This window comes from Pristiophorus japonicus, chromosome 8 (genome assembly GCF_044704955.1).
Source record: "Pristiophorus japonicus isolate sPriJap1 chromosome 8, sPriJap1.hap1, whole genome shotgun sequence".
Classification (NCBI taxonomy): Eukaryota; Metazoa; Chordata; class Chondrichthyes; family Pristiophoridae; genus Pristiophorus; species Pristiophorus japonicus.
Genome location: NC_091984.1, coordinates 163,398,041 through 163,423,390, shown reverse-complemented (window position 1 = coordinate 163,423,390; position 25,350 = coordinate 163,398,041). Strand labels below are relative to the sequence as shown.

The 25,350-nt window shown below is 52.8% G+C and overlaps 1 protein-coding gene across 1 annotated transcript in view; it reads left to right on the top strand.

The window, feature by feature from the left end:
* The window catches only part of mmp11a (matrix metallopeptidase 11a), a 49,820-nt gene extending 24,758 nt beyond the window's left edge, over positions 1 to 25,062 (top strand). Inside the window, exons 2-5 of the mRNA XM_070887494.1 lie at positions 14,159 to 14,427; positions 16,174 to 16,317; positions 21,940 to 22,073; positions 24,337 to 25,062. Coding sequence (XP_070743595.1) covers positions 14,159 to 14,427; positions 16,174 to 16,317; positions 21,940 to 22,073; positions 24,337 to 24,593 — 804 coding nt within the window. The 3' untranslated portion in view covers positions 24,594 to 25,062. The remainder of the gene's footprint in view (positions 1 to 14,158; positions 14,428 to 16,173; positions 16,318 to 21,939; positions 22,074 to 24,336) is intronic.
* Positions 25,063 to 25,350: the final 288 nt, after the last annotated feature.

Here is a 25,350-nt window from a genome sequence, read left to right as displayed (position 1 = left end):
ATGAACTTGGCTGCTGCTGCCCTCCCCTGATGAGTCATCCCCCTCAACAGTACTCAAAGCAGTGTATCTGTTTTGCAGGGGGATGACTGCACGGGACCCCTGCACTACCTTCCTTGCACTGCTCTTCCTGCTGGTCTTTCATCCCCTAGCTGGCTTTGGACCCTTCACCTGCGGTAAGACCCACTCACTACACATGCTACTCACGTCATTGTTGCACCACAACCTTTCGAAAGTCTTTTTGCCCATGATGGACTGGCTCGTGACCGTGTCCAGCTCCAGTGACACCGGGAGTCCATTTAGTTCAAAATTCAGCATTATCGGGGGATAATTCGTGATGAATGTGTGCATCCCAGATACCTCTGCCTCCTCGATCTGAGGCTCTGGTTAGTTGTGATCCTCTCTGGATCTGTCCTCCTCTGCAACCTGGTGGTTTGCCGGTTTAACAGGCTTAGCAGCTTGCCTGCACACTCGTTGGAGATGTCCCATTGTTCCACAGTCCTTGCAAACGTATCCTTTGAATCGGTATGAATGGAAACGATGATCACCCCTGCAGCACCAACAAGGTGTTAATGGCCTTGCATTCATCACCCTTGATGGTGGACTCTGTGACATCTGCGGACATGCAGCTGCGGGTATGTGTGACCTGCCCTGTACGTTATGATTCAAAAACAACACTTTGTTCACAGTATTTGTAGCAGCACTTGTGTGCTGAGAGATTTGCTTTGTATTGTCACTGGTGACAATGAATGCCTGGGATATCGCTATGGCCTTACTCAAGGTTGGGGTCTCTACAGTCAAAAGTTTGCGAAGTATGGTTTTGTGGCCAATGCCAAGTACGAAAAAGTCTCTGAGCATGTGCTCCAGATGTCCTTCAAATTCGCAAAGTCCTGCAAGGCGCCTTAGCTCGGCGACATAACTCGCCACTTCCTGGCCTTCAGACCTTTTGTAGGTGTAGAACCGGTACCTCGCCATCAGAACGCTTTCCTTCGGGTTCAAATGCTCTCGGACCAGTGTGCACAAATCGTCATACGATTTCTCCGTGAGTTTCACTGGAGTGAACAGATTCTTCATGAGACCATAGATTGGTGTCCCACAAACTGTGAGGAGGATCGCCCTTCGTTTGGCAGCGTTCTCTTCACCATCTAGCTCGTTGGCCACGAAGTATTGGTCGAGTCGCTCCACAAAAGTTTCCCAATCATCTCCCTCCGAGAATTTCTCCAGGATGCCCACTGTTCTCTGCATCTTTGGGTTCGCTATCTGTATCTCGTCGCCAGTTGTTATGTATGGAGAAAGGGTCAGACTCAACACTGTGAGCTCAAAGTAAAGTGTGACCTTAGTCTTTTATTGCAGGTCTCCAGAGTGCCTCTCCAATCTGTGAAGCCTCCTTAAACACCTGTACCTGTAAATATCAGGGGATGAGCCCTCTGGTGGCTGTACAGAGTAAATACAAGTTTACATATATAATAGAGAGTCTCCTCTCCTCCCCCTTCCCTGCCTCCTCTCACTCCCCGGCCCTCATCCCCTCTCACCCCCCCCCCCCTCCCTATCCACTGCTTCTCCACATTATAGTTGTGTGTGACCCTCTTCTGTTGCCCTCGCACAGATCCATCAACTCGGCACCGATTGTGGCCCTGCCTCACTGGACAAGCTCCGAGCCGTCAAGAGTCCCAGCGTGTCGGTGGGTTTGAATAATGTGCCTCTTGCCACCTTGCCGCAGCTGGGAGCTTTGTGCTGCAGTGCACCCCCTGCAGTCACCAGCAGAGGGAGGTGTGTAATGGTGAATGACCGGTGTGGAATGTAAATAACCTGCATTTGCGTAGTATCTTTCACATTCTTGGGACGCTCAAATACTTTACAGCCAATGAATGGTTTTTAGTGTGTAGTCGCTGGCGGCTAAATTGGATAGCCGCTGAAACGGGCACGGGGATCGCTTTGTGTGGTTAACCCACGCCCACAGATTGAAATCACACCAACTTCATGCTGTCTGCTAATTAACCTGATTTCAGCGTCCGGACAGTGCTAACCATGCTGTTCATTGGCTGGACACATCAGCAAGGGGCCAATATCGTAACTTGCTAGCACCACTTAAAGCCAGCCTGCACCACTTATAGAGGAGTTGCATTGTGGCTGGGGCACACGCTGGCAGTCATTCAGGAAGTGAATCTGACCTGGGAAACAGGAAAGAATGGCACAATAGCAGAGGACCGGCTCAAGGTTTTTGGATGCGGCACTGGAGGCCTTGGTGAAGGACGTGCCAAGGAGGAGAGATGTTCTGTCTCCACAGGAGGCCCTTCACACACATGCTCAGAAGGCAATGGGAGCAGATAGCTGTGGAGGTCAGTTCCAGAGGCGAGCTCCAAGGATGCAGTGCGGTAAGCAGTTCAATGACTTCACACGAGTGGTCAAGGTCAATGAATGCATCTTCAAATGCTATAATCCCAACATCTGCACCCCCTCACCGACCAACAATCTCCCATCACTCGGGACTCGTACCAAAGATTCATAGCTTCACCTCACCCTCACACACTTAGGAGTGCTGCAAGCCTCACACCCACATCTCCCAAACATCCCAGCTATTCAACCATGACAGCCACATCACACATTGCATGACAGAGGCAGCAGGAGGTGTTCAGTGGAGACAGGCATGCCTGCATGTCCTAACCGCCAAGGAGAAGATGGTATTGGCCATTATTGGGGTGTCCATTGCTGAGTCCATGGTGGGGCTGAAACCATCGCAAATGACGATATCCTTGTACCTAATCCTCTTTCTCACATCCCACTTCCTCCTCATGCCACAACCTCTTCTGATTTACAAGCTGCAGACAGTGTAAGCATGCACCTCTGGCTTTCCCACACCCCTCCCCTTGCCACAACCCTACCCTTGTGCCTTTCTCCATTCAGATACCCAAGAACTGCAGCCTGGCCAGGCAGTGGTGGGAGAACAGATGAAGACACACCCCCACTCAATTTAACACTCGCAGCCACCGGCTCAGATACTGACACTGTGCCAACTGTCGAGGGTAGCACGGGGATCGGCACATGGTGAGACACTGGGCACAACTGGCCTGCCAGGGCCGGGGGCAAGGAGAGCGCAGGGTGCCCAGCTCACGCACTGGTCCCGCTGCCCAGGACTGTGATGGGTCTTCGATGAGCCATGCTACAGGAGGAGGCTGATGGGTGTACACAAGGCCAATAAATCCCCAGGGCCTGATGGACTGCATCCCAGAGTACTTAAGGAGGTGGCCTTGGAAATAGCGGATGCATTGACAGTCATTTTCCAACATGCCATTGACTCTGGATCAGTTCCTATGGAATGGAGGGTAGCCAATGTAACCCCACTTTTTAAAAAAGGAGGGAGAGAGAAAACAGGGAATTATCGACCGGTCAGCCTGACATCGGTGGTGGGTAAAATGATGGAATCAATTATTAAGGATGTCATAGCAGCGCATTTGGAAAGAGGTGACATGATAGGTCCAAGTCAGCATGGATTTGTGAAAGGGAAATCATGCTTGACAAATCTTCTGGAATTTTTTGAGGATGTTTCCAGTAGAGTGGACAAGGGAGAACCAGTTGATGTGGTATATTTGGACTTTCAGAAGGCTTTCGACAAGGTCCCACACAAGAGATTAATGTGCAAAGTTAGAGCATATGGGATTGGGGGTAGTGTACTGACGTGGATTGAGAACTGGTTGTCAGACAGGAAGCAAAGAGTAGGAGTAAATGGGTACTTTTCAGAATGGCAGGCAGTGACTAGTGGGGTACCGCAAGGTTCTGTGCTGGGGCCTCAGCTGTTTACACTGTACATTAATGATTTAGACGAGGGGATTAAATGTAGTATCTCCAAATTTGCGGATGACACTAAGTTGGGTGGCAGTGTGAGCTGCGAGGAGGATGCTGTGAGGCTGCAGAGTGACTTGGATAGGTTAGGTGAGTGGGCAAATGCATGGCAGATGAAGTATAATGTGGATAAATGTGAGGTTATCCACTTTGGTGGTAAAAACAGAGAGACAGACTATTATCTGAATGGTGACAGATTAGGAAAAGGGGAGGTGCAAAGAGACCTGGGTGTCATGGTACATCAGTCATTGAAGGTTGGCATGCAGGTACAGCAGGCGGTTAAGAAAGCAAATAGCATGTTGGCCTTCATAGCGAGGGGATTTGAGTACAGGGGCAGGGAGGTGTTGCTACAGTTGTACAGGGCATTGGTGAGGCCACACCTGGAGTATTGTGTACAGTTTTGGTCTCCTAACCTGAGGAAGGACATTCTTGCTATTGAGGGAGTGCAGCGAAGGTTCACCAGACTGATTCCCGGGATGGCGGGACTGACCTATCAAGAAAGACTGGATCAACTGGGCTTGTATTCACTGGAGTTCAGAAGAATGAGAGGGGACCTCATAGAAACATTTAAAATTCTGACGGGGTTAGACAGGTTAGATGCAGGAAGAATGTTCCCAATGTTGGGGAAGTCCAGAACCAGAGGTCACAGTCTAAGGATAAGGGGTAAGCCATTTTGGACCGAGATGCGGAGGAACTTCTTCACCCAGAGAGTGGTGAACCTGTGGAATTCTCTACCACAGAAAGTTGTTGAGGCCAATTCACTAAATATATTCAAAAAGGAGTTAGATGAGGTCCTTACTACTAGGGGGATCAAGGGGTATGGCGAGAAAGCAGGAAGGAGGTACTGAAGTTGAATGTTCTGCCATGAACTCATTGAATGGCGGTGCAGGCTAGAAGGGCCGAATGGCCTACTCCTGCACCTATTTTCTATGAAATGCTTGGTGCATTGGGAAATCTGCCAGAAAGCCTGTGCTCAATGTCCAGGAGCATCGATGAATCCAGCACCAACTTGGCACAGGGCTTTGTGCAGAGCTTGGAGCCCATCCCTTCAGGATGGAAGTGTTGGCAAACTCTTGGCACACATGTGGACCCAACCAGGATGCAGTGTCTGATGGCCGATGTCTCCGCTTCCATTACAGCACAAGCAGCAGCCACCCAATGTCTGAGTGCTACACTGGAAGCTCGGGCTGTTGACATCGTGGCTCTGGATTCCAGTGTTGAAAAGGGCTTGCAGTGTCTCAGCAGTCCAGTAAATCGGTCCTCCAACAGATTCCGAGGATTGCTGAGGTGCCGCCCCGGGGCAGTGACAGTTGCTCTGTGGAGCACGAACCTGCTGTTCTCTCTTGGATGACAGCATTCATACTCCCACTCCACCAGTGCCCTTGTTGCCTGTTTGCCAGCCAGGCCAGATTGCTGCTGCCCTTGCCGAGGTGGCGCAGTCCGTCCACAAAGTCAGCAGCCTTCCACCAGCAATGCTGCAGCCACTGGGGTGGCACTGCGAAGGAGCACTGGGCCAGGCAAAGGCACTGGAAGATAGGCACTGAAGGAATGCACAGGGTGATTAGTTTACATTTGTGTGCGACATCATGATACGGCATGAATTTGGTTTTGAATTTGAATTTTGTGGTGGCTTTTATTTTCGCATTGTGGCCAAGTGGATGGTGTGATGGTCAGTTGCGAAGGGAAGGTGTGGGACTGGTGAATGGGAAACTGGAATAGAGGTTGCTGCTATTGCACTGTGATGAATTCTTGCTGTCTAGGTTGCAAGCTCCCTTTGTATTGTCTTTTGTTGTATGGATGCTGCCTACAAGTGCATGGGTTGTGCACTGGAGCCATTAATGGATAATCCTCGTCTCCCAGTAGCTGGTGGAATCGTCGAAAAACCGTGCATCAACACGCACAAAGGACTGTTTATATACCACAGATGCCCTTTCAGAATTCGCTCGGCGGCAGCCATATTTCAGAGAAGCATAGAGAGTTTGCTGAAGTCCGTCACGAGAACCGTCGTGTTCCAAGATGACATCCTGATCACCGGTTGCAACGCCACCGAACACCTGCACAACCCGAAAGAGGTTCTACGTCGTCTGGACAGAGTGGGACTCAGGCTAAAATACTCCAAGTGCATTTTCATGGCACCAGAAGTCGAATTCCTGGGGAGAAAGATTGCAGCAGACGACATCAGGCCTACGGACTCGAAGACAGAGGCCATCAAGAATGCACCCAGACCCCAGAGTGTGACGGAGCTGTGTTTGTTCCTGGGTCTTCTCAACTATTTCGGTAACTTTCTATCTAGTTTGAGCACATTGCTAGAGCCCTTGCACATGTTGCTGAGAGAGGGTAACGACTGAGTTTGGGGCAAATCTCAAGACTGAGCCTTTGAGAAGGCCAGGAACCTGCTATATTCAATAAATTACTGGTACACTATGACCCATGTAAGCGGTTAGTGCTGGCCTGCGACACCCCATCATATGGGATAGGTTGTGTGCTCCAGCAAGCCAATGTATCGGGTAAACTCCAACCAGTTGCATACGCGTCCAGAAGTCTGTCTAAGGCTGAAAGAGCCTATAGTATGGTAGAGAAAGAGGCTGTAGCATGCGTATATGGGGTTAGGAAAACTCATTAATTACTGTTTGGGCTTCAGTTTGAGCTTGAAACAGACCACAAACCGCTCATTTTATTGTTTTCTGAGAGCAAAGATATAAACACCAATACCTTGTCCCACATCCAAAGATGGGCACTGACATCATCTGCTTATGATTGTCATCCACCACAGACCAGGCACTGAAAACTGTGTTGATGTGCATAGCCGGCTACCATTGCCCACGACCGGGGTGGAAATGCCGCAGCCTGCAGACTTGGTCATGGATGCCTTCGAGAGCGAGGGGTCACCCGTCACGGCTCGCCAAATTAGGACCTGAACCAGCCAGAATCCTGTACTGTCAAGCGTAAAAAGGTGTGTCCTAAATGGAAATTGGTCTGCTGTTCCCAGGGAAATGAAGGATGAAATTAAGCCTTAAAGCTGCTGCAAAGATGAATTGTCTATTCAGTCTGATTGTCTGTTATGGGGTAATCATGCTATTATGCCAAAAAAAAAGCAGGGAAACTTTTGTGCGAGATTTACACAGTACCCACCCAGGCATTGTCATGATGAAGGCCATTGCCAGGTCTCACGTTTGGTGGCCCGGCATTGACTCGGACTTGGAGTCATGCGTGCATCAGTGCAATACTGAGTAACGCACCTGTGGAGGCTTCACGGAGTCTGTGGTCATCGCCATCCAAACCGTGGTCAAGGATCCACATAGACTTTGCCGGCCCCTTTCTCGGCAAAATGTTTTTAGTGGTAGTGGACGCTTACTCCAAATGGATTGAATGCATAATCATGTCATCCAGCACGTCCACAGCCACTATTGAAAGCCTCCAGGCCATGTTTGCCACCCATGACCTGCCCGACGCCCTTGTCAGTGACAACGGACTGTGTTTCACCAGTTCGGAGTTCCACGAGTTTATGACCCGTAATAGCATCAAGCATGTCAAGTCTGCCCCTTTCAAACCCGCGTCTAACGGTCCAGCGGAGCGGGCTGTCCAAACCATTAAGCAGAGCCTAAAATGCGTGACTCACTGCTCCCTACAGACCCACTTGTCCTGTATTCTACTCAGTTACCGGACGAGACCCCACTCGCTCATCGGGGTCCCTCCTACCAAGCTGTTCATGAAGAGGCGCCTCAAAACCAGGCTCTCCCTTGTACACCCGGATCTCAATGATCATGTCGAAACCAGAAGGCAACAGCAGCAATGGTACCAATCACGTGACATTGCTATTCATGACCCTGTGTTTGTCCTGACCGTGCTCGGGTTAGTCGAGCACATTGTGGGTTGTTTCCCAGTGTCGGGGGGAGGGGGTGGAATCCAGGGAGTGCTTAAAGAAATAGTAATGTTAGAGAAGGTTGTCAGTGATTTTCCTAGCCTTGTGCCTCATGCCTCATCTTCCTTCAACCTCCTCAGCCAATCAATCAAACGCTGGTGCTGGCTGCTGGGCCTGTCTGGAAAGGTTCGTGTCTGACCATTGGAATCTAACATTACCGTAGTTTTTCAAATGGAGGACAACACGGAGATACAGGCCAGGGGGGCTAGACATCTTTGTGGGTAAAGGGTGAGCAGGATTGCGGAGAGAGGGGATAATGAAATCCCTTAGTGAGCTCCAGCAATGGGAGAGGGAGTGACATGGATTGATGGGCAGAGGGCTTGCCTGACAAGACTTCAAGGGAATGAAGGACTTTGGTTACAACAAGTTCTGTATTTAGACTTAAGAACTGTATTTGATCCTTTGCCACAAAAGCAATTAGCCACTATGGTTGGAGGGTATGGAGTAGGAGACAGACTTCTGGGGAGATTGGAACAGGCGACACGGCAGGGCTCATGAACCAGACTGCACAGGAGTCAGTGCTGAGTATCAGTGATATATACCGGGGGACACGAACAAAGGGGGAGAAATTCAGGGCCCGGCTAATCGCCTGGCTAACGGCTCATCGCCTGGGGCACAGCGTGGGTAACTACTCCGGCAGTTTAGCGGCGGCGGTAACCGGTAGCGCCCTGCCCCGCGGTGTTGGCACTGACCACATCATCACCGTGCACAGCACCCCGTTTTGGGCGCAGAGTGAGAACTCTGGATGCCCCGTGTTGCTGCGCCGGGCGGCGATGCCAGCGACACCTGCAGGGGGGCGGGCTCGGGGCTGTAGGTCGCTCGCTAGCTCTGGTTAAAGGGGAGGTGGCGACCGCGGGGTCCGTGCCATGATGGTGCGCTGGGCTGATGTCACGGCACCCTGCACCCTGGGGGTCCAGGTCGGGATCTCCAGAGTCGGCAGCATACCCCCCCACCCCCCCTTAATGAAGGGGAAGGCCCTGTGTACAGGGCAGCGCTACGCGACCCTTCACCCCACCCATGATGCACAGAGCCCCCCCCCAAAGTGTGGAGGTTTGTGGATGAGCACTGGATGGAAGGTTTCTGGTTTCAGTCAGTGCGGAACAGGCAGTGTAAATATCCAGCAATTGGGGATAAATCCAAATGTTGGCTGATGAGAGGCCAAGAGTTTATAAAGTGAAGAAATGCCAAATAATCAGCCGGTAATGTGGACAGACCGGCACGGGCTCTAGGATGCAGCACATGAGGAGGATGTTGTAAGAGTGCACCCCTCCCTGAGCCCAGCACTGCAGCCTGTACCCGCAGTGAGCAACACTAACCGTATCTTGGGGTGTATGGGCAGGGCTAGAGCACAAACCCCACAGGGCAATCGTCAGCCTGCTCCAGGCCCTGATCCGGCAATACCCAGAGCCCTGCCTCCCCTACATCTCCCCCCATTCCCAGTGCCAGGGGTAGGCTCTCCATCAGTCACATGCAAATCCCCACGGCTCTGAGCGCCCACACGATTCATACTCCCAGACAAAATCGGGGGCTTGTTGTAAACCACAGCCTATTGCTGGATTACTGCAGGCCAGAGCCTCAACATTATTCAGAGGGGGAGGGATTGACTCTTGGTGGGGTGGGCTGGACTGACTTCCGGGAGGAAGGGGGAGGGAACTGACTCTCTTGTTTGTGGGGGACTGGCTCTGGACGATTTTCCGGCCTGGATTTTCTGCTGACTGGCTCCATTTTGCGATGTTTTCCAAATGGTTGCACCAGTTGCATTTTTTAAAATTTGTGTTCCTTTATCTGGAGTGGAAGAGCAGCGGGTTGGTCCAAACGCAGCAAGCTCGGGGCCCGCTTGTTACTTCAGTGTGTGGGGAGTTTCTGTGCCTACAATAAACGGTCAAACCTCTGGGTAAGATGTGGTAGAATGAAAGCTGCAAATCGGTTTAGTGTTTTAAGTTGATGTATTTCTTGGCCTGACTATAAAACCCATGGCCTAAAGCGATTTGAAGGTGGAGTTAGAGTTATTTATCTGTCATCAGTGGGGAAGGAAAATATGATTTTTTCATGAACACTTACTGCATATTCTATCGTGTCTTTCACAGCCTCTGGACTCTTTACAGCCAATGAAGTAGTTTTTGAAGTGTGCTCGCTGTTGTAATGTGGGAATTGCGGCAGCGAATGTGCACAGCAAGCTGAAACAAATAGCAATGTGATAATGACCAGATAATCTGTGGTGGTGATTGACGGATAAATATTGGCCTTCAAAATAGTACCATGGAATCTTTCACTTCCAGCTCAAAAAAAGATTCTCAACTTCAGGCTCCATGCCATTTTCAAATCATTTGGGAGAAAAATTTATAATTACTGTTGTAGAACAATATATAAAATGATCTCTCTAATGTACTAAAAATCTTTCCCCACAGGAGTTCTACTAATCTCCCACCAGAACTTTTGTGGGAGATCCGTGAAAACCGAGGGCAGGGTGGGGGGGCAGGATTGGGTTGGGGCGGGGGGGTGAGGGCAGGATTGGTTTCTCTGTTGGCAGTCACTTGCCAATAATGGCCCTGACCGGTTATAGTCAGCAGCATTACGGGAAGTCAGCAAGTAGTCCCTCGGAGGAGGGTAGAAAAGGACAATAAAATGGGGCTGTTATCTCTTGAACCAGAGGTTGGAGACTAAAGCAGCTAATACATATTTTTAAATGATATAGTATGAAGCCTAAAGATATAATGTATGCATACTGTCCAGAATGAATCAACCAACAGGGCTTTTGGATGAAATGTGAAATTCTTTGTAGTTTCAATCGCCAAAGCTCGGCCACTGATGGCAACGGCTGGCTTTACATTAACGGGGCGGTGAGGGGTTTACATTAACGGGGCGGTGAGGGGTTTACATTAACGGGGCGGTGAGGGGTTTACATTAACGGGGCGGTGAGGGGTTTACATTAACGGGGCGGTGAGGGGTTTAGATTAACGGGGCGGTGAGGGGTTTAGATTAACGGGGCGGTGAGGGGTTTACATTAACGGGGCGGTGAGGGGTTTAGATTAACGGGGCGGTGAGGGGTTTAGATTAACGGGGCGGTGAGGGGTTTACATTAACGGGGCGGTGAGGGGTTTAGATTAACGGGGCGGTGAGGGGTTTACATTAACGGGGCGGTGAGGGGTTTACATTAACGGGGAGGTGAGGGGTTTACATTAACGGGGCGGTGAGGGGTTTAGATTAACGGGGCGGTGAGGGGTTTAGATTAACGGGGCGGTGAGGGGTTTACATTAACGGGGCGGTGAGGGGTTTACATTAACGGGGCGGTGAGGGGTTTAGATTAACGGGGCGGTGAGGGGTTTAGATTAACGGGGCGGTGAGGGGTTTAGATTAACGGGGCGGTGAGGGATTTAGATTAACGGGGCGGTGAGGGGTTTAGATTAACGGGGCGGTGAGTGGTTTAGATTAACGGGGCGGTGAGGGGTTTAGATTAACGGGGAGGTGAGGGATTTAGATTAACGGAGCGGTGAGGGGTTTAGATTAACGGGGCGGTGAGGGATTTAGATTAACGGGGCGGTGAGGGGTTTAGATTAACGGGGCGGTGAGAGGTTTAGATTAACGGGGCGGTGAGGGGTTTAGATTAACGGGGCGGTGAGTGGTTTAGATTAACGGGGCGGTGAGGGGTTTAGATTAACGGGGCGGTGAGTGGTTTAGACTAACGGGGCGGTGAGGGGTTTAGATTAACGGAGCAGTGAGCTGGCACTTTCCTGGGCTGTCTGGCGAACTGTGCTGGGGGACTTTCTCAGTTCTGAGAGGTTGGCACCGAGCCAGGCTCCTGTGTATATTGCTGATTGTTGATTCGTCTTTTGGTTGTATTAAGAACATCTGGTTTGCGTGCTTCATTCAAAAATGATTTAAATGCACCTTTTTGAAGGACCTTAAAATCCTCCTCAGATCTGCACTTTGAAGGCTGAGAGTGAAAAGAATATGGAATTGGGCCCAGTGTCTCGCCCTGACTGAGTTTCCTCTGATACTAAGTACTTTGCCACCAGCACTTTAACATCCATCGCTGCACGTGATAAAAGACAAACCGCAAGGGCCTGTCATCATCATCACAGGCGGTCCCTCGAACCAGGAACACTTGCTTCCACGTGTTCACAGGTGTTTCAATGAAGGACCCGATGTTCCAGTCCTGAACTCCAATTGAAGGGTGGAAGATGCCTGTGCGTGGATTTGTTTAACATGGGGTGACCGTTGCACACCAGCCACCACACGGGCTTGACAGAGCTAGGTCTTTATCCAGTGGCAAGGGTTAACCAGGACGACTGGAGACCTACTCTGCTGCACGGACCTAGTGCGCGCACACATATCGCAGTGTGGGCTGGCCCGTGCTGCCCCTGGGCCCTCGGCTCTTCTGGGCCCCGTATCCTCATTTGCCGCACCTCCGCCACGATGTCTCACCGCTCCTCTGCCACAAACCGTCACCGCATCTCACCACAAACACTCACCGCTCATTCCCACTCCTCCTGTACCTGGGCCCTGCCAATGTTCCTGCCCACACACCAAAACGGCGACCAGGGTTTTGATGACGTCGCCCATCTCAAAATCATTGCACATTTGGAGCAGCTCGCGCTGAAGGTTGAAGTGGTATGCCACTCCAGCTGTTTTATAGCACGACCTGTGAAGCTGTTCTCTCGCCGGTCGGGGGGCCACGATGTACCACGCATTATCTACATTACAACAGTGACTACACTTCAAAAGTACTTAATTGGCTGTAAAACACTTTGGGATGTTCTGAGGCTGAGAGGGGCTATATAAATGCAAGTCGTTGTTCTTTTCCTTTAAACTGACACTGTGATCTCAGTAATAAAAACAGAAAATGTTCAGGCAGCATCTGTGGAGAGAGATGATTCGCTCCCCTCAATAACTTGCCCAAACCTAACTGGGTCCGTGGTTCCCGCGTCAGGACTGTCAGCTGTTAAACTCTGTCTGCTCTCCCACGCGGTCAGCATGCTCTGACTTTGTTTACAGCTGCAGTGAGTCACTGCAGTGAGGTTTGGTGTGTGAGGACACTCGCACTCACACTCACACACACACACACAACTGAGAGCAGGTCAGGCAGTCTGGCCTAGTGCAGGAAGGAACGCAGTAACCCCGCCCGATCGGGAGCAAGCACAGACCAGCATTGCCCATCAACGCTTAGCCTGCGCTCCTCATTGCGAATAATGTGTGTGAAATGGAGGGACATTGGAGGCTGGCACACTCACTGCCAGAACAGACACTCCCAGGACCCAGCCTGCTCATGGTGTTCTCACATTCAGCCCTCGAGCCTGTTCCGCCATTGGATCATGGCTGATCTGTGTCCTAACTCCATCCACCCAGCTGGGTTCCATAGCCCGTAATGCCCTTGCCCAAACTCCGTTTTGAAACCGTCATTTGACCCCGGGGGGGGGAGGGAGGGAGGGAGAAGAGAGGGTGGGGAGGGGGGTACCACACGATCCCGCGAGGGTTAGCAGACATGCGATCACGGTTGTGCCATGCTCAGCCATTAGCACCTGGGCCACTGCCTCTGCCGATGACATCACTGTGTGCATCGACCCCGCGGCGGATATTGTCCAGCGCCCCGTGAGACTGCCGCTGACCTCTGCTCCCGCATCGGAGGTTAAAGGGGAGGGGCGCTGCACCGTGCACCAACATTTGTTTTCTTTGACCAACTCAGCGGTCGGCCCACCGTGCTTTGTTGGACCGTCATCGTGCCGCCCGGCGCTCCGGCTCCGTGCCGGGCTGTGACCACAGCAACATGCAGCCCTGGTAGCCCAGCGTGGGCCTAGTGGGGGCCTTGGAATGGCCGTGCAGAGTCCGCTGCACCCCTTCCCGGAAGGGAGGGCACGATGATACGCGCCGACACCACGTGGAGAAGCCGCATCGCAATGTTGCACGACCCCTGACCCCACCCAAAGGGAAGTGCAACGTGCAACATTACGCTGCACTTCCTGTGAGAGGTGGGAACCACAATCCCACTCCGGGGGCAAGATGTCTCGCCCCCAAATGGAGCCGAACCCCAATTCATCGTCTGCTCTCTCCACCCCAGCAACTCCTTTTAATCATCACTTCAATTAGATCACCCCTTAATCTTCGCCATCCAACACAATACAGCCCAGTCTATGCAACCTGTCCTCATAATTTAACCCTTTTCTCAGAATGATACACCACAAAGATCTGTTGGGCCCACCGTGCCTGTACTGGCTCTTTGGTTGTGCTGTCCCATTAATCCCACTCCCCGCCCTTTCCCCACAGCCCTGCAAGTATTTATCCAATTCCCTTTGGAAGTTGTTATTGCTCTCTTTCAGGCCGGCGTTCCCGAACGCAGCAACTCGCTGCGTTTTTAAAAAAATACATATATATCTTGGCTAATTCTTGGCTTTAACTTTCCAGGGTTGGCTGCAGAAATTGAATTTCCATCTTTCAAAGCCGAGGAGTGAGAGATGGCAGTCCCTGCCCCTGCGCAAGGATGTGTTGCAGCTAACACAAGCTGTGTCCCACAACAGTGCTGGGGATGTCGCTTCGCCCCTTAACCCTCGACGCTGTGGTGTTCGTGATCTACCGCCAGGCAAACGCCCCCACATACAGCACAGCATCGCCAACCGCAAGAGACGCTTTGTGATCGCCGGAGAACGGTGGAACAGGACCGATCTGACCTACAGGTAGGGGATTACTGTCACCGTACCCAGGGGGGGGTTACACTGACTGTACCCAGGGGGGGGTTACACTGACTGTACCCAGGGGGGGGTTACACTGACTGTACCCAGGGGGGGGTTACACTGTACCCAGGGGGGGGTTACACTGACTGTACCCAGGGGGGGGTTACACTGACTGTACCCAGGGGGGGGTTACACTGACTGTACCCAGGGGGGGATTACACTGACTGTACCCAGGGGGGGGTTACACTGACTGTACCCAGGGGGGGGTTACACTGACTGTACCCAGGGGGGGGTTACACTGACTGTACCCAGTGGGGGGGTTACACTGAACCTGGGGGTGGGGGGGTTACACTGACTGTACCCGGTGGGGGGTTACACTGAACCTGGGGGTGGGGGGGGGTTACACTGACTGTACCCGGTGGGGGGTTACACTGAACCTGGGGGTGGGGGGGGGTTACACTGACTGTACCCGGTGGGGGGGGGTTACACTGACTGTACCCAGTGGGGGGGGTTACACTGACTGACTGTACCCAGGGGGGGGGTTACACTGTACCCGGGGGGGGTTACACTGACTGTACCCAGGGGGGGGTTTACATTGTACCTGGGGGCGTTACATGACTGTACCCGGGGGGGGGGGGGGTTATACTGATTGTACCCAGGGGTGGGGGGGTTACACTGACTGTACCCAGGGCGGGGTTACATTGTACCCGGGGGCGTTACACTGACTGTACCCGGGCGGGGGGGGTTACACTGACTGTACCCAGAGGGGGGTTACACTGACTGTACCCAGGGGGTTACACTGTACCCAGGGGGGGGGGTTACACTGACTGTACCCTTGCGCCCTGAAAAGATGCACAGGTCAAACAGTGACTTTCACAGTGACTGGTAATACAGGGCCACACGTCCAGCAAGGGGCAGGTCTTCTCAGAGGCTGCACATGTCTGCACTGCTCTTCCGAGTGGTCAAGGAAGCTGAGCTTCTGCCTATACACCCGGTTACGTGGGCCGTGCTCCCTGCTCAACCCCTCCCCTCCCCCCCCGGCTCAACCCCCTCCCCGGCTCAACCCCTCCCCTCCCCGGCACAACCCCTCCCCTCCCCCCTGCTCCCACTCACCCCTCTGCTCTGCTCGCCTCACCCCACTACCCCCTCTGCTCTCACCGCTGCTCCCCCCCTCCCCATAGCCTCACCCCCCCCCTCCCCCGTCTCTCCACAGAAGGCTGTTGCTGCTGATGACCTTCCGAGGTCCTATCTAAAGCAGCATTGGTGTCCTCATCTCCATCTGAGTCTCAATTCCTCCAAAGTGCATAAATTACACCACAAGTACTTTCAACAAACCCTTTCCCAGTGGTAGATGAGCACCGAGTATTTATTACTGTATTTGCCTGACTTTTAACGCTGTGCTTTTAATAGAGTTTCAGGAAGCCCAGCAAATCTGTTAAATTTGAATCTAAGTTAAAATATTTCTGGAATTGATCAATCCACATATTTAAATTGCTAACCTGCTTCACCGGGGTGGTTTATGCGAACATGTCCGACTTAAACCCGCAAGTCAGCGCGTCGGAACTGGATTTGGGTATAATTCACCTCTCCCACCTGCTGCTCTAGGTTCAAACCCCCCCCTGTCTGCCACTCCATTGTACAGACAAATAAAGCACTGAGATTTACTGTGACATCGTCTGCTGATTACAGCAGGTCCCACTCAACCTCTCACCCCTTGTGAAAAACAATCCATTTTCATTTTTCTTCTAGAATTGTGCGGTTTCCTTGGCAACTGAGCAAGGTGAAAGTAAGACGCACTATTGCGGAAGCAGTGCGGGTCTGGAGTGACGTGACTCCCTTAACGTTTACAGAGGTACAGGACACCACCGCTGATATTATCATTGAGTTTACACGGTAAGAGTTATTGGGAGAGGATTGGCTGTGTGGTTGATAATGAAGAGGAAAGTCATGGGCTACAGGAGGATATCAATCTACTGGTCAGGTGGGCAGAGCAGTGGCAAATGGAATTTAATTCAGAGAAGTGTGAGGTGATGCACTTTGGAAGGTCTAATAAGGAAAGGGTATACACATTGGGCCCAAGTTTCCACACGATAAAAAACGGGTGCCCCTCCGAGCTGGGCGCCCGTTTTTCGCGCCTAAAACGGCGCCTAAAAAAAATTCGCGATTCTGGAGCGTTCTGCAGCTCCTTGTCTGCCTGGCGTGGCGCCCAGGGGGGCGGAGCCTACACTCGCGCCGATTTTGTAAGTGGGAGGGGGCGGATACTATTTAAATTAGTTTTTTTCCTGCCGGCAACGCTGCGCGTGCGCGTTGGAGCGTTCACGCACGCACAGTGTGAAAAAAACATTGGCACTTGGCCATTTTTGTAGTTCTTTGTAGCTGTTTAATTTTTGAACATTTTATTAATGAAAGCACATTGCCATCAGCACATCAGCACTTGCAGCCTTCTCACTGTCTCCTTCCCCCCTCCCCACGGGAAGAACGGGCGCCTCCTCCCCCCACCACCCCCCTGCGGGAAAGAACGGGCGCTCCTCTCCCCTCCCTCTCCCCCTCCCCCGCGGGAAAGAATGGGCGCCTCCTCTCCTCTCCACACACCCCCCCCCCCCCCCCCACCCCCGCGGGAAGAACGGGCGCCTCAGGCTGACTGCAGAATTCTCTGTGCCTGAAGCACTTTCACACAGGTAGGAAGATGGTTTATTTAATCTTTTCTTTGCTTATAAATGTTTATTCAGGTTGGATTTATTTGTAGAAGTATAAATAAGGACTTATTGTAGAATTTAATGACTTCCCTCCCTCCCCCCCACCTCGTTCTGGACGCCTAATTTGTAACCTGCGCCTGATTTTTTTTAATGTGTAGAACAGGTTTTTTCAGTTCAACAAAAATCTTCACTTGCTCCATTCTAACTTAGTTTGGAGTACGTTTTCACTGTGGAAACTTTCAAATCAGGCGTCAGTGGCCAGACACGCCCCCTTTTGAAGAAAAAATTCTGTTCCAAAGTAGAACTGTTCTACCTGACTAGAACTGCAGAAAAAAAAATGTGGAGAATTGCGATTTCTAAGATAGTCCGTTCTCCACCAGTTGCTCCTAAAAATCAGGCGCAAATCATGTGGAAACTTGGGCCCATTAAGTGGTAGGCCACTTAGAAGTGTAGATGAGCAAAGGGATCTTGGAGTGATTGTCCACAGATCCCTGAAAGTAGCAGGCCAGGTGGATAAGCTGCTTAAGAAGGCAGACGGAATGCTTGCCTTTATTGGCCGAGGCATAGAATAGAAGAGCAGGGAGGTTATGCTTAAATTGGATAATACTCTGGTTAGGCCACAGCTGGAGTACTGCGTGCAGTTCTGGTCGCCGTATTATAGGAAGGATGTGATTGCACTAGAGAGGGTGCTGAGGAGATTTACTAGAATGTTGCCTGGAATGGAGAATCTTAGTTATGAGGACAGATTGGATAGGCTTGGTTTGCTCTCATTGGAACAGAGGAGGCTGAGAGGAGACCTCATTGAGTGGAAAATTTTGATGGGCCTGGACATAGTGGAGCAAGGGCCTATTTCCCTTGGTGGAGAGGTGTATTACGAGGGGGCATAGTTTTAAAGTGGTCGGTGGAAGGTTCAGAGGGGATTTGAGGGAAAGCTTCTTCACACAGAGGGTTGTGGGGGTCTGGAATTCACTGCCTGGAGGGGTGGTGGATGCAGAAACCCTCACCACATTTAAAAGGTGCTTGGATGGGCACTTGAAGTGCCGTAACCTGCAGGGTTACGGACCTAGAGCTTGGCAATTGGGATTAGACTGGATGACCTTTTGTTGGACGGAGCAGATATAATGGTAAGTACTGCAGGGAATAGAATACAGCCAGGGTGATGATCTGGACCAGTGTCGATCGCCTGTATGGGTCGGAGAGGAATTTTCCCAGATTTTTTTTCTCCCTAAATTGGCCTGGGTTTTTATCTGGTTTTTGCCTCTCCCAGGGGATCACATGGCTCCGGTTGGGGTGGAGTGTAGAATGTTTCAGTATAAGAGGTGTCGCAGTTGTGTGAGACGGACTGGTTGGGCTGGGTGCTCTTTGCCTTTGCGTCATTGTTCATAGGTTTATATGTAACCTTCAGGGCTGCTGACCGAGGGCCGTGCGGCTCTTTGTCAGCTGGTGCGGACACGATGAGCCGAAATGGCCTCCTTCTGTGCTGTAAATGTCTGTTTCTATGTTAGGAGGAGGAGGGGGGAGGGGAGAGATAGCTCTCTGTGCAATACTCTTCACCATAATCTAGATGCGATAGATGGAACCCTTTGGTGGGAACTGTTTGATGTGCTCTCCTGCTAATCAGTGACTACCCTGAGCCTGGGCTCAGGACCAGTGTGAGGGGAGAGGTCCCAGCAGCTCTTCATCCAGCAACTGAGCGAGTGGTGTGAGGCTGCTGTCGGGTGGGGGCACTGCTGTGTGGCGCCAGCTGGCAGGAAGCATTTGAAGGGGGAGGCCCACTTTGCTCGCTGTGTGGGGATCTTACATCCACTGTCGTGCCTTCACTCACACGTTTAATAAGGCTCCCTCGTGGTTTCCGTGGATCACTGGCTGCCACCTGCCTGCCCCACAACCCCCTCACCCCAGCACTTCACATTGGAAATTTACAGCCCTGCTAACTGGAATCGAATGCTCCCCGGAGGGCAGGTCCTGGTGGGTGAACCTTCCAAATGTGACTGGTGTCTGGGGAAAACACTGGATCAGGATCAGTGCTTACCAGGAGGATAAAGACCACCACGGACAGGCTGGGCTGAACAGCCCGTTTCCATGTTGTAATTTCTGTGCCACTCACGTCACTTTACACAATCAAATAGTTTTTGCAAAAGGGCATTGGTTGTGTGCAGAGCTTGGAATGGGACCTGAGAGAGATGTTGCACCTCCCAGTATGAGACTGTCAGGTTTAATGTTTGAGTGTGAGGAGCACGCTCACCTTGCTCCTGATACCAGCACATCGCTTCCTGATTTGCAGCCAGGTATGAGAGCATTGTGCCTCCATTAGCCCAGTCACTGACACCCACCATGCTGCAGCTCCTGTGCTTTTATTGGAACCAAATAAAAAGAGGGGATACATTGAATAAACTAATCAAACTCAGGATAAAACCCCTGGTCCAGATGGATTACATCCATGCATTTTAAATTAATCTAGGGAAGAGATAGCAGAGGCCTTACTACGCATATTTAATAATCCATTAGAAAAAGGTGCAGTACCAGAGGACTGGCAGATAGCTAACGTAATACCTATATTTAAGAAGGGGGATAGAACATATACAGGGAATTATAGACCAGTCACAGCTTAACATCGGTGGGAGGAAAAATAATGGAATCCCTACTAAAGGAGAAAATAGAAGAACATCTAAAAAGCAAAAATATAATAATGAATTGTCAGCATGGATTTCAAAAGGGAATTCTTGCTTGATCAACCTGATTGAATTTTTTGAAGAGGTAACAGAGAGAGTAGACAAGGGTAATGGGTAATGCAGTAGATGTAATTTATCTAGATTTTCAAAAGGCCTTCAATAAGGTATCCCATAATAGACTGATGAACAAGATCAGAGAATGTGCAATCAGGGGACAAGTGGCAGAATAGATGGCTAGCTGGCTTCAAGACAGAAAGCAGAGAGTAGAGAGTAGGGGTAAAAGGTAGCTATTCACAGTGGCAGAAGATGTGTCGTGGTGTTCCACAAGGATCAGTGCTGGGACCACTGTTGTTCACAATTTTATTTAACGATTTAGATTTTGGAATCAAAAATACAATTTCTAAATTTGTGGATGACACCAAATTGGGGGTGAGTCAATACTGAGGAGGACTGCAACAAATTACAGGAGGTTAATAAACTTGGAGAATGGGCATATAATTGGCAAATGAAGTTCAACACAGATAAATGTGAGGTATTACATTTTGCTAGGAAGAATAGGGCTTGAATGGTGCGAGTCTAGGTGGGGTAGAGAGACAAAGAGATCGCGGAGTACAAATACACAAATAACTACAAGTTGCGATACAGGTTAGCAAGGGCGTAAAAATACAAACCAAGCACTAAGGTTTATTTCTAGAGGCATAGAATTGAAAAGTAGGAAAGTTATGCTAAACCTGTATTGAACCTTGGTTCAACCACACTTGCAGCACTGCATACAGTTCTGGTTGCCATATTATAAAAAGGATATAGAGGCACTGGAGAGGGTGCAGAGACGATTTACAAGGATGATACCAGAAATGCGAGGGTATACATATCAGGAAAGAATGAACAGGCTGGGTCTTGTTCCTCTTGAAAAAAGGTGGCTGAGGGGTGACCTAATAGAGGTCTTTAAAATTCTGAGAGTTTTTGATAGAATGCTTAGAGAGAGAATGTTTCCACTTGTGGGGAAGAGCATAACTAGAGGCCATCAATACAAGGTAGTCACCAAGAAATCCAATAGGGAATTCAGAAGAAAATTCTTTACCCAGAAAGTGGTGAGAATGTGGAACTCGCTACCACAGGGAGTGGTTAAAGTGAATAGTATAGATGCATTTAAGGGGAGGCTAGACGAGCATGAGGGAGAAGGGAATAGAGGGCAATGCGAATAGATTTAGATGAGGAAAGACGGGAGGAGGCTCAAGAGGAGCATAAATCTCGGCACGGACTGGTTGAGCCGAATGGTCTGTTTCTGTGCCGTATATCCAATGTATTTAACCCTATGGACAGTGGTCTTCAGCCCCGAAATAGGAACACATTCCGTGGTGCAGCCCCAACAGCATGATCTCCAAACCAACCCCCTCAAAGGGAGCGCTCCTGACCCATATCTCCACTGTGCCAGTAGGAACTTTAGCCCCTCTGGCCTGCTCCCCCATTCAGTCAGATCAAGGCTCATCCCTATTCCACTCCATTTACCTGGCTTGGGTCCATATCCCTTGATACCCTTGCAGGGCAGATCACAGATTCCAGTGATGATAACGTTGCCCTAATGTTGCTGCATAGGAGGGCTGTGAAATCGGGCATGACATACACCCAGATGCACCTTTCTCTTCCCCCACTGCTCACACCCACCCTGTGACAGTTTCGAGGTGGTGTGAGGGACACACAGGTTCTGGTGAATGTGGTGAGATCAAGGTCCATCTGTCAAGTGGGCTGGACATCATCAACATTTTACAAAAGGTAGTTATCTCCTTTCTTTTCCTTCTTGCCCCTCTCCTCTCAGCGCCCCCCCCCCCCCCCCGCCCTTGCCCCCTCCTCCTCGACCCCTCCACCTTACTCTCTTTCCTTCCCCCCCCCGCCCCCCGCCCCCCCCTCGCTCTTTCTCTCTCTATTCTCTCCCCCCCTCTCCCAGTACTGAGGTGACCCCCTCCCCTCTCCCGTGGGGATCACAGCCTCTGCAGTGGGTGGGTGAGGGCTGTACGGAGATTGAGGGCTGTCCGTGGCGATGCTGAGCTAGGATTGCCGCAGCCTCCGTGGGTTGGGCGGGTTTGTTGGAAGCGATTTGTCAGTGTGTGGAATGAATGATGCCAGCGTCTCGCCCTTTCACCCCGCAGGTATTGGCACGGCGATAACCTACCCTTCGATGGCCCTGGTGGGGTTCTGGCACATGCCTTCTACCCACAGACCCCTCGGGCTGGGGACATTCACTTTGACTATGATGAGCTGTGGACAACTGACAGTAATAAGGGTAGGTGGGCTCACAACCAGCCGCAATACTCTGCCATCACTGGGGGCCTCAGAGTAGACCACCCCCTCCTCTCCGCTCCCTCTGTGTCCCCCGCCCCAAGCACTGCCAGTTACTTCAGACTGACAGCAGGGGTGAAGTTGTGCAGTGAGGGGCCCAGATTGGGGCCTTTCTGGGGCAGGTTGTGGCTCCTCCTCGGCTCTCCCACCGGGGGAGGGCCTGCAGCGGGGGGAGAGGGGCTTCACCAGGAGGGGAAGGGGAGATGAGGGGGGGGGCTGCATTGGCGGGAGCGGGGGGGGGGGGCTGCACCGGGAGGAGGGGGTGGAATGTTGCACTGGGGGGGGGGGGGTGCACCGGGAGGGGGGGCTGCGTCGGCGGGGGTGCACCAGGAGGACTGCGCCGGCGGGGGGGCAGCACCAGGAGGGGGCGGTGCTGCATCGGGAGATGGGGGGGCTGCAACAGTGGGAGGGGGGTGAGAGGGAGCTGCGCCGGGAGGGGGGGTGAGAGGGAGCTGCACTGGGAGGGGGGGTGAGAGGGAGCTGCACTGGGAGGGGGGGGTGAGGGGAGCTGCACTGGGAGGGGGGTGTGAGGGGAGCTGCACTGGGAGGGGGGGTGAGAGGGAGCTGCACTGGGAGGGGGGGTGAGAGGGAGCTGCGCCAGGAGGGGGGGTGAGAGGGAGCTGCGCCGGGAGGGGGGGTGAGAGGGAGCTGCGCCGGGAGGGGGGGTGAGAGGGAGCTGCGCCGGGAGAGGGGGTGAGGGGGAGCTGTGCCGGGAGGGGGGGGTGAGAGGGAGCTGCGCCGGGAGGGGGGGTGAGAGGGAGCTGCGCCAGGAGGGGGGGTGAGAGGGAGCTGCGCCGGGAGGGGGGGGTGAGAGGGAGCTGCGCCGGGAGGGGGGGTGAGAGGGAGCTGCGCCGGGAGAGGGGGTGAGGGGGAGCTGTGCCGGGAGGGGGGGGTGAGAGGGAGCTGCGCCGGGAGGGGGGGTGAGAGGGAGCTGCGCCGGGAGGGGGGGGTGAGAGGGAGCTGCGCCGGGAGGGGGGGTGAGAGGGAGCTGCGCCGGGAGAGGGGGTGAGGGGAGCTGTGCCGGGAGGGGGAGTGGGAGGGGGGGGTGAGGGGAGCTGTGCCGGGAGGGGGGTGGGAGGGGGGGGTGAGGGGAGCTGTGCCGGGAGGGGGGGTGAGAGGGAGCTGCGCCGGGAGGGGGGGTGAGGGGGAGCTGTGCCGGGAGGGGGGGTGAGGGGGAGCTGCGCCGGGAGGGGGGGTGAGGGGGAGCTGTGCCGGGAGGGGGGGTGAGGGGGAGCTGCGCCGGGAGGGGGGGTGAGGGGGAGCTGTGCCGGGAGGGGGAGTGGGAGGGGGGGGTGAGGGGAGCTGCGCCGGGAGGGGGGGTGAGAGGGAGCTGCGCCGGGAGAGGGGGGGTGAGGGGGAGCTGTGCCCGGAGGGGGGGGTGAGGGGAGCTGCGCCGGGAGAGGGGGGGTGAGGGGGAGCTGTGCCCGGAGGGGGAGCTGCGCCGGGAGAGGGGGGGTGAGGGGGAGCTGTGCCCGGAGGGGGGGGTGAGGGGAGCTGCGCCGGGAGAGGGGGGTGAGGGGGAGCTGTGCCCGGAGGGGGAGTGAGGGGAGCTGCGCCGGGAGAGGGGGGTGAGGGGGAGCTGTGCCCGGAGGGGGAGCTGCGACGGGAGGGGGGGTGAGGGGGAGCTGCGCCAGCGGGGGTGGGTGCACTGTGGGACAGCCACACAGCACCGGCCCGAGATGATAACCCAGTCCAGGAGCTGACGCATGCTGCGACTGTCTAGCTCTGACACGGGACAGCGGGTAAATCCTTAGCAGAATCTGTCAAATGGTTCCATTATTTCAGAAGTGAGGACTTGACTGATGGCAAAATCTCTCTCTCTGGGTGCGCGGCATTGTTGTTGAAAAATCTTGGCATCCCAGGCAATAGTGGACCATATTGGACCGAGAGTCTACATTGTCGGCCCGGTTGCAAGCCCGGGAGGGGTAAGGGGAGGGATCAGTGGGGATCCTGCTCTATTGCCATCGCTTGACTCCTGCTGGAGGAGAGAGTGCGTGTGTGCCTGGCACGCTTGACACTCACCTGGGCTCGTGCATGAGAAGTGCTAACTAGGGAAGGTATCTGGGGAGGGGGGGGAGGCGCGGGTGCTGGGGTCTTCAGGAGAGGCGGAGAGTCAGGAGCTGGGGCAGAGATTGATGTAAAGTTACCGTGCTCGTCCTATTGGGCACCAGACCATGATGATGCTCTTGCCTCTGTTCTGTGGACAGGGACTGACCTCCTTCAAGTAGCAGCTCACGAGTTTGGCCATGCCCTTGGCCTGCAGCACTCCACAGTCCCAAAATCCTTGATGTCACCTTATTACACTTTCCGCTACCCGCTCAGCCTGGCAGAGGACGACAAGCAAGGAATACAGTATCTGTACGGCAGATCTCGCTACAAGGAAACTGAGCACTTCAACCGGGAACCTGAAACTAATGAACTGCCCAGTGTCGACCGTCCAGGAGAAGAGGTACAATCAGATTAACCTTAGACACTGGTCACAGGTCAGTCAGATCTACCTTACAGACACTGGTCACAGGTCAGTCAGATCTACCTTACAGACACTGGTCACAGGTCAGTCAGATCAACCTTACAGACACTGGTCACAGTCCAGTCAGATAGAGCTTGCAGACATGGGTCAGTCAGTCAGAGCTTACAGACACGGGTCACAGGTCAGTCAGAGCTTACAGACACGGGTCACAGGTCAGTCAGAGCTTACAGACACGGGTCACAGGTCAGTCAGAGCTTACAGACACGGGTCACAGGTCAGTCAGAGCTTACAGACACGGGTCACAGGTCAGTCAGAGCTTACAGACACGAGTCACAGGTCAGTCAGAGCTTACAGACGCGAGTTCCCGGACCAGGAGTAGACAATTCGGCCCCTTGAGCCTGTTATGCCATCAGTTAGATCGTGGCTGATCTTTACTTCAACTCCATTGATGTTCTTATGTAATTATCTACCCACCTACCCCCCCACCCCCCACCCCCCACCCCCCACCCTTTCTCCCCTTACCCAACAAAAATCTATCCATCTCCAATTGACTGCCAGCATCAAAACCCTTTTGGGGAGCGAGCTGCAAATTGCACCACCCGTTGTGTAAAACCTGCTGCCAAATTTTACTCTTGAACGTTGTGCCCCCTTGTTCCGGACTCTCCCACCAGAGAAAAACGTTTCTCTCCATCAACCCGATTGAACCCTTTCAATATTTTAAATGTACCAAGATCTGAGCGGCCTGTAAATT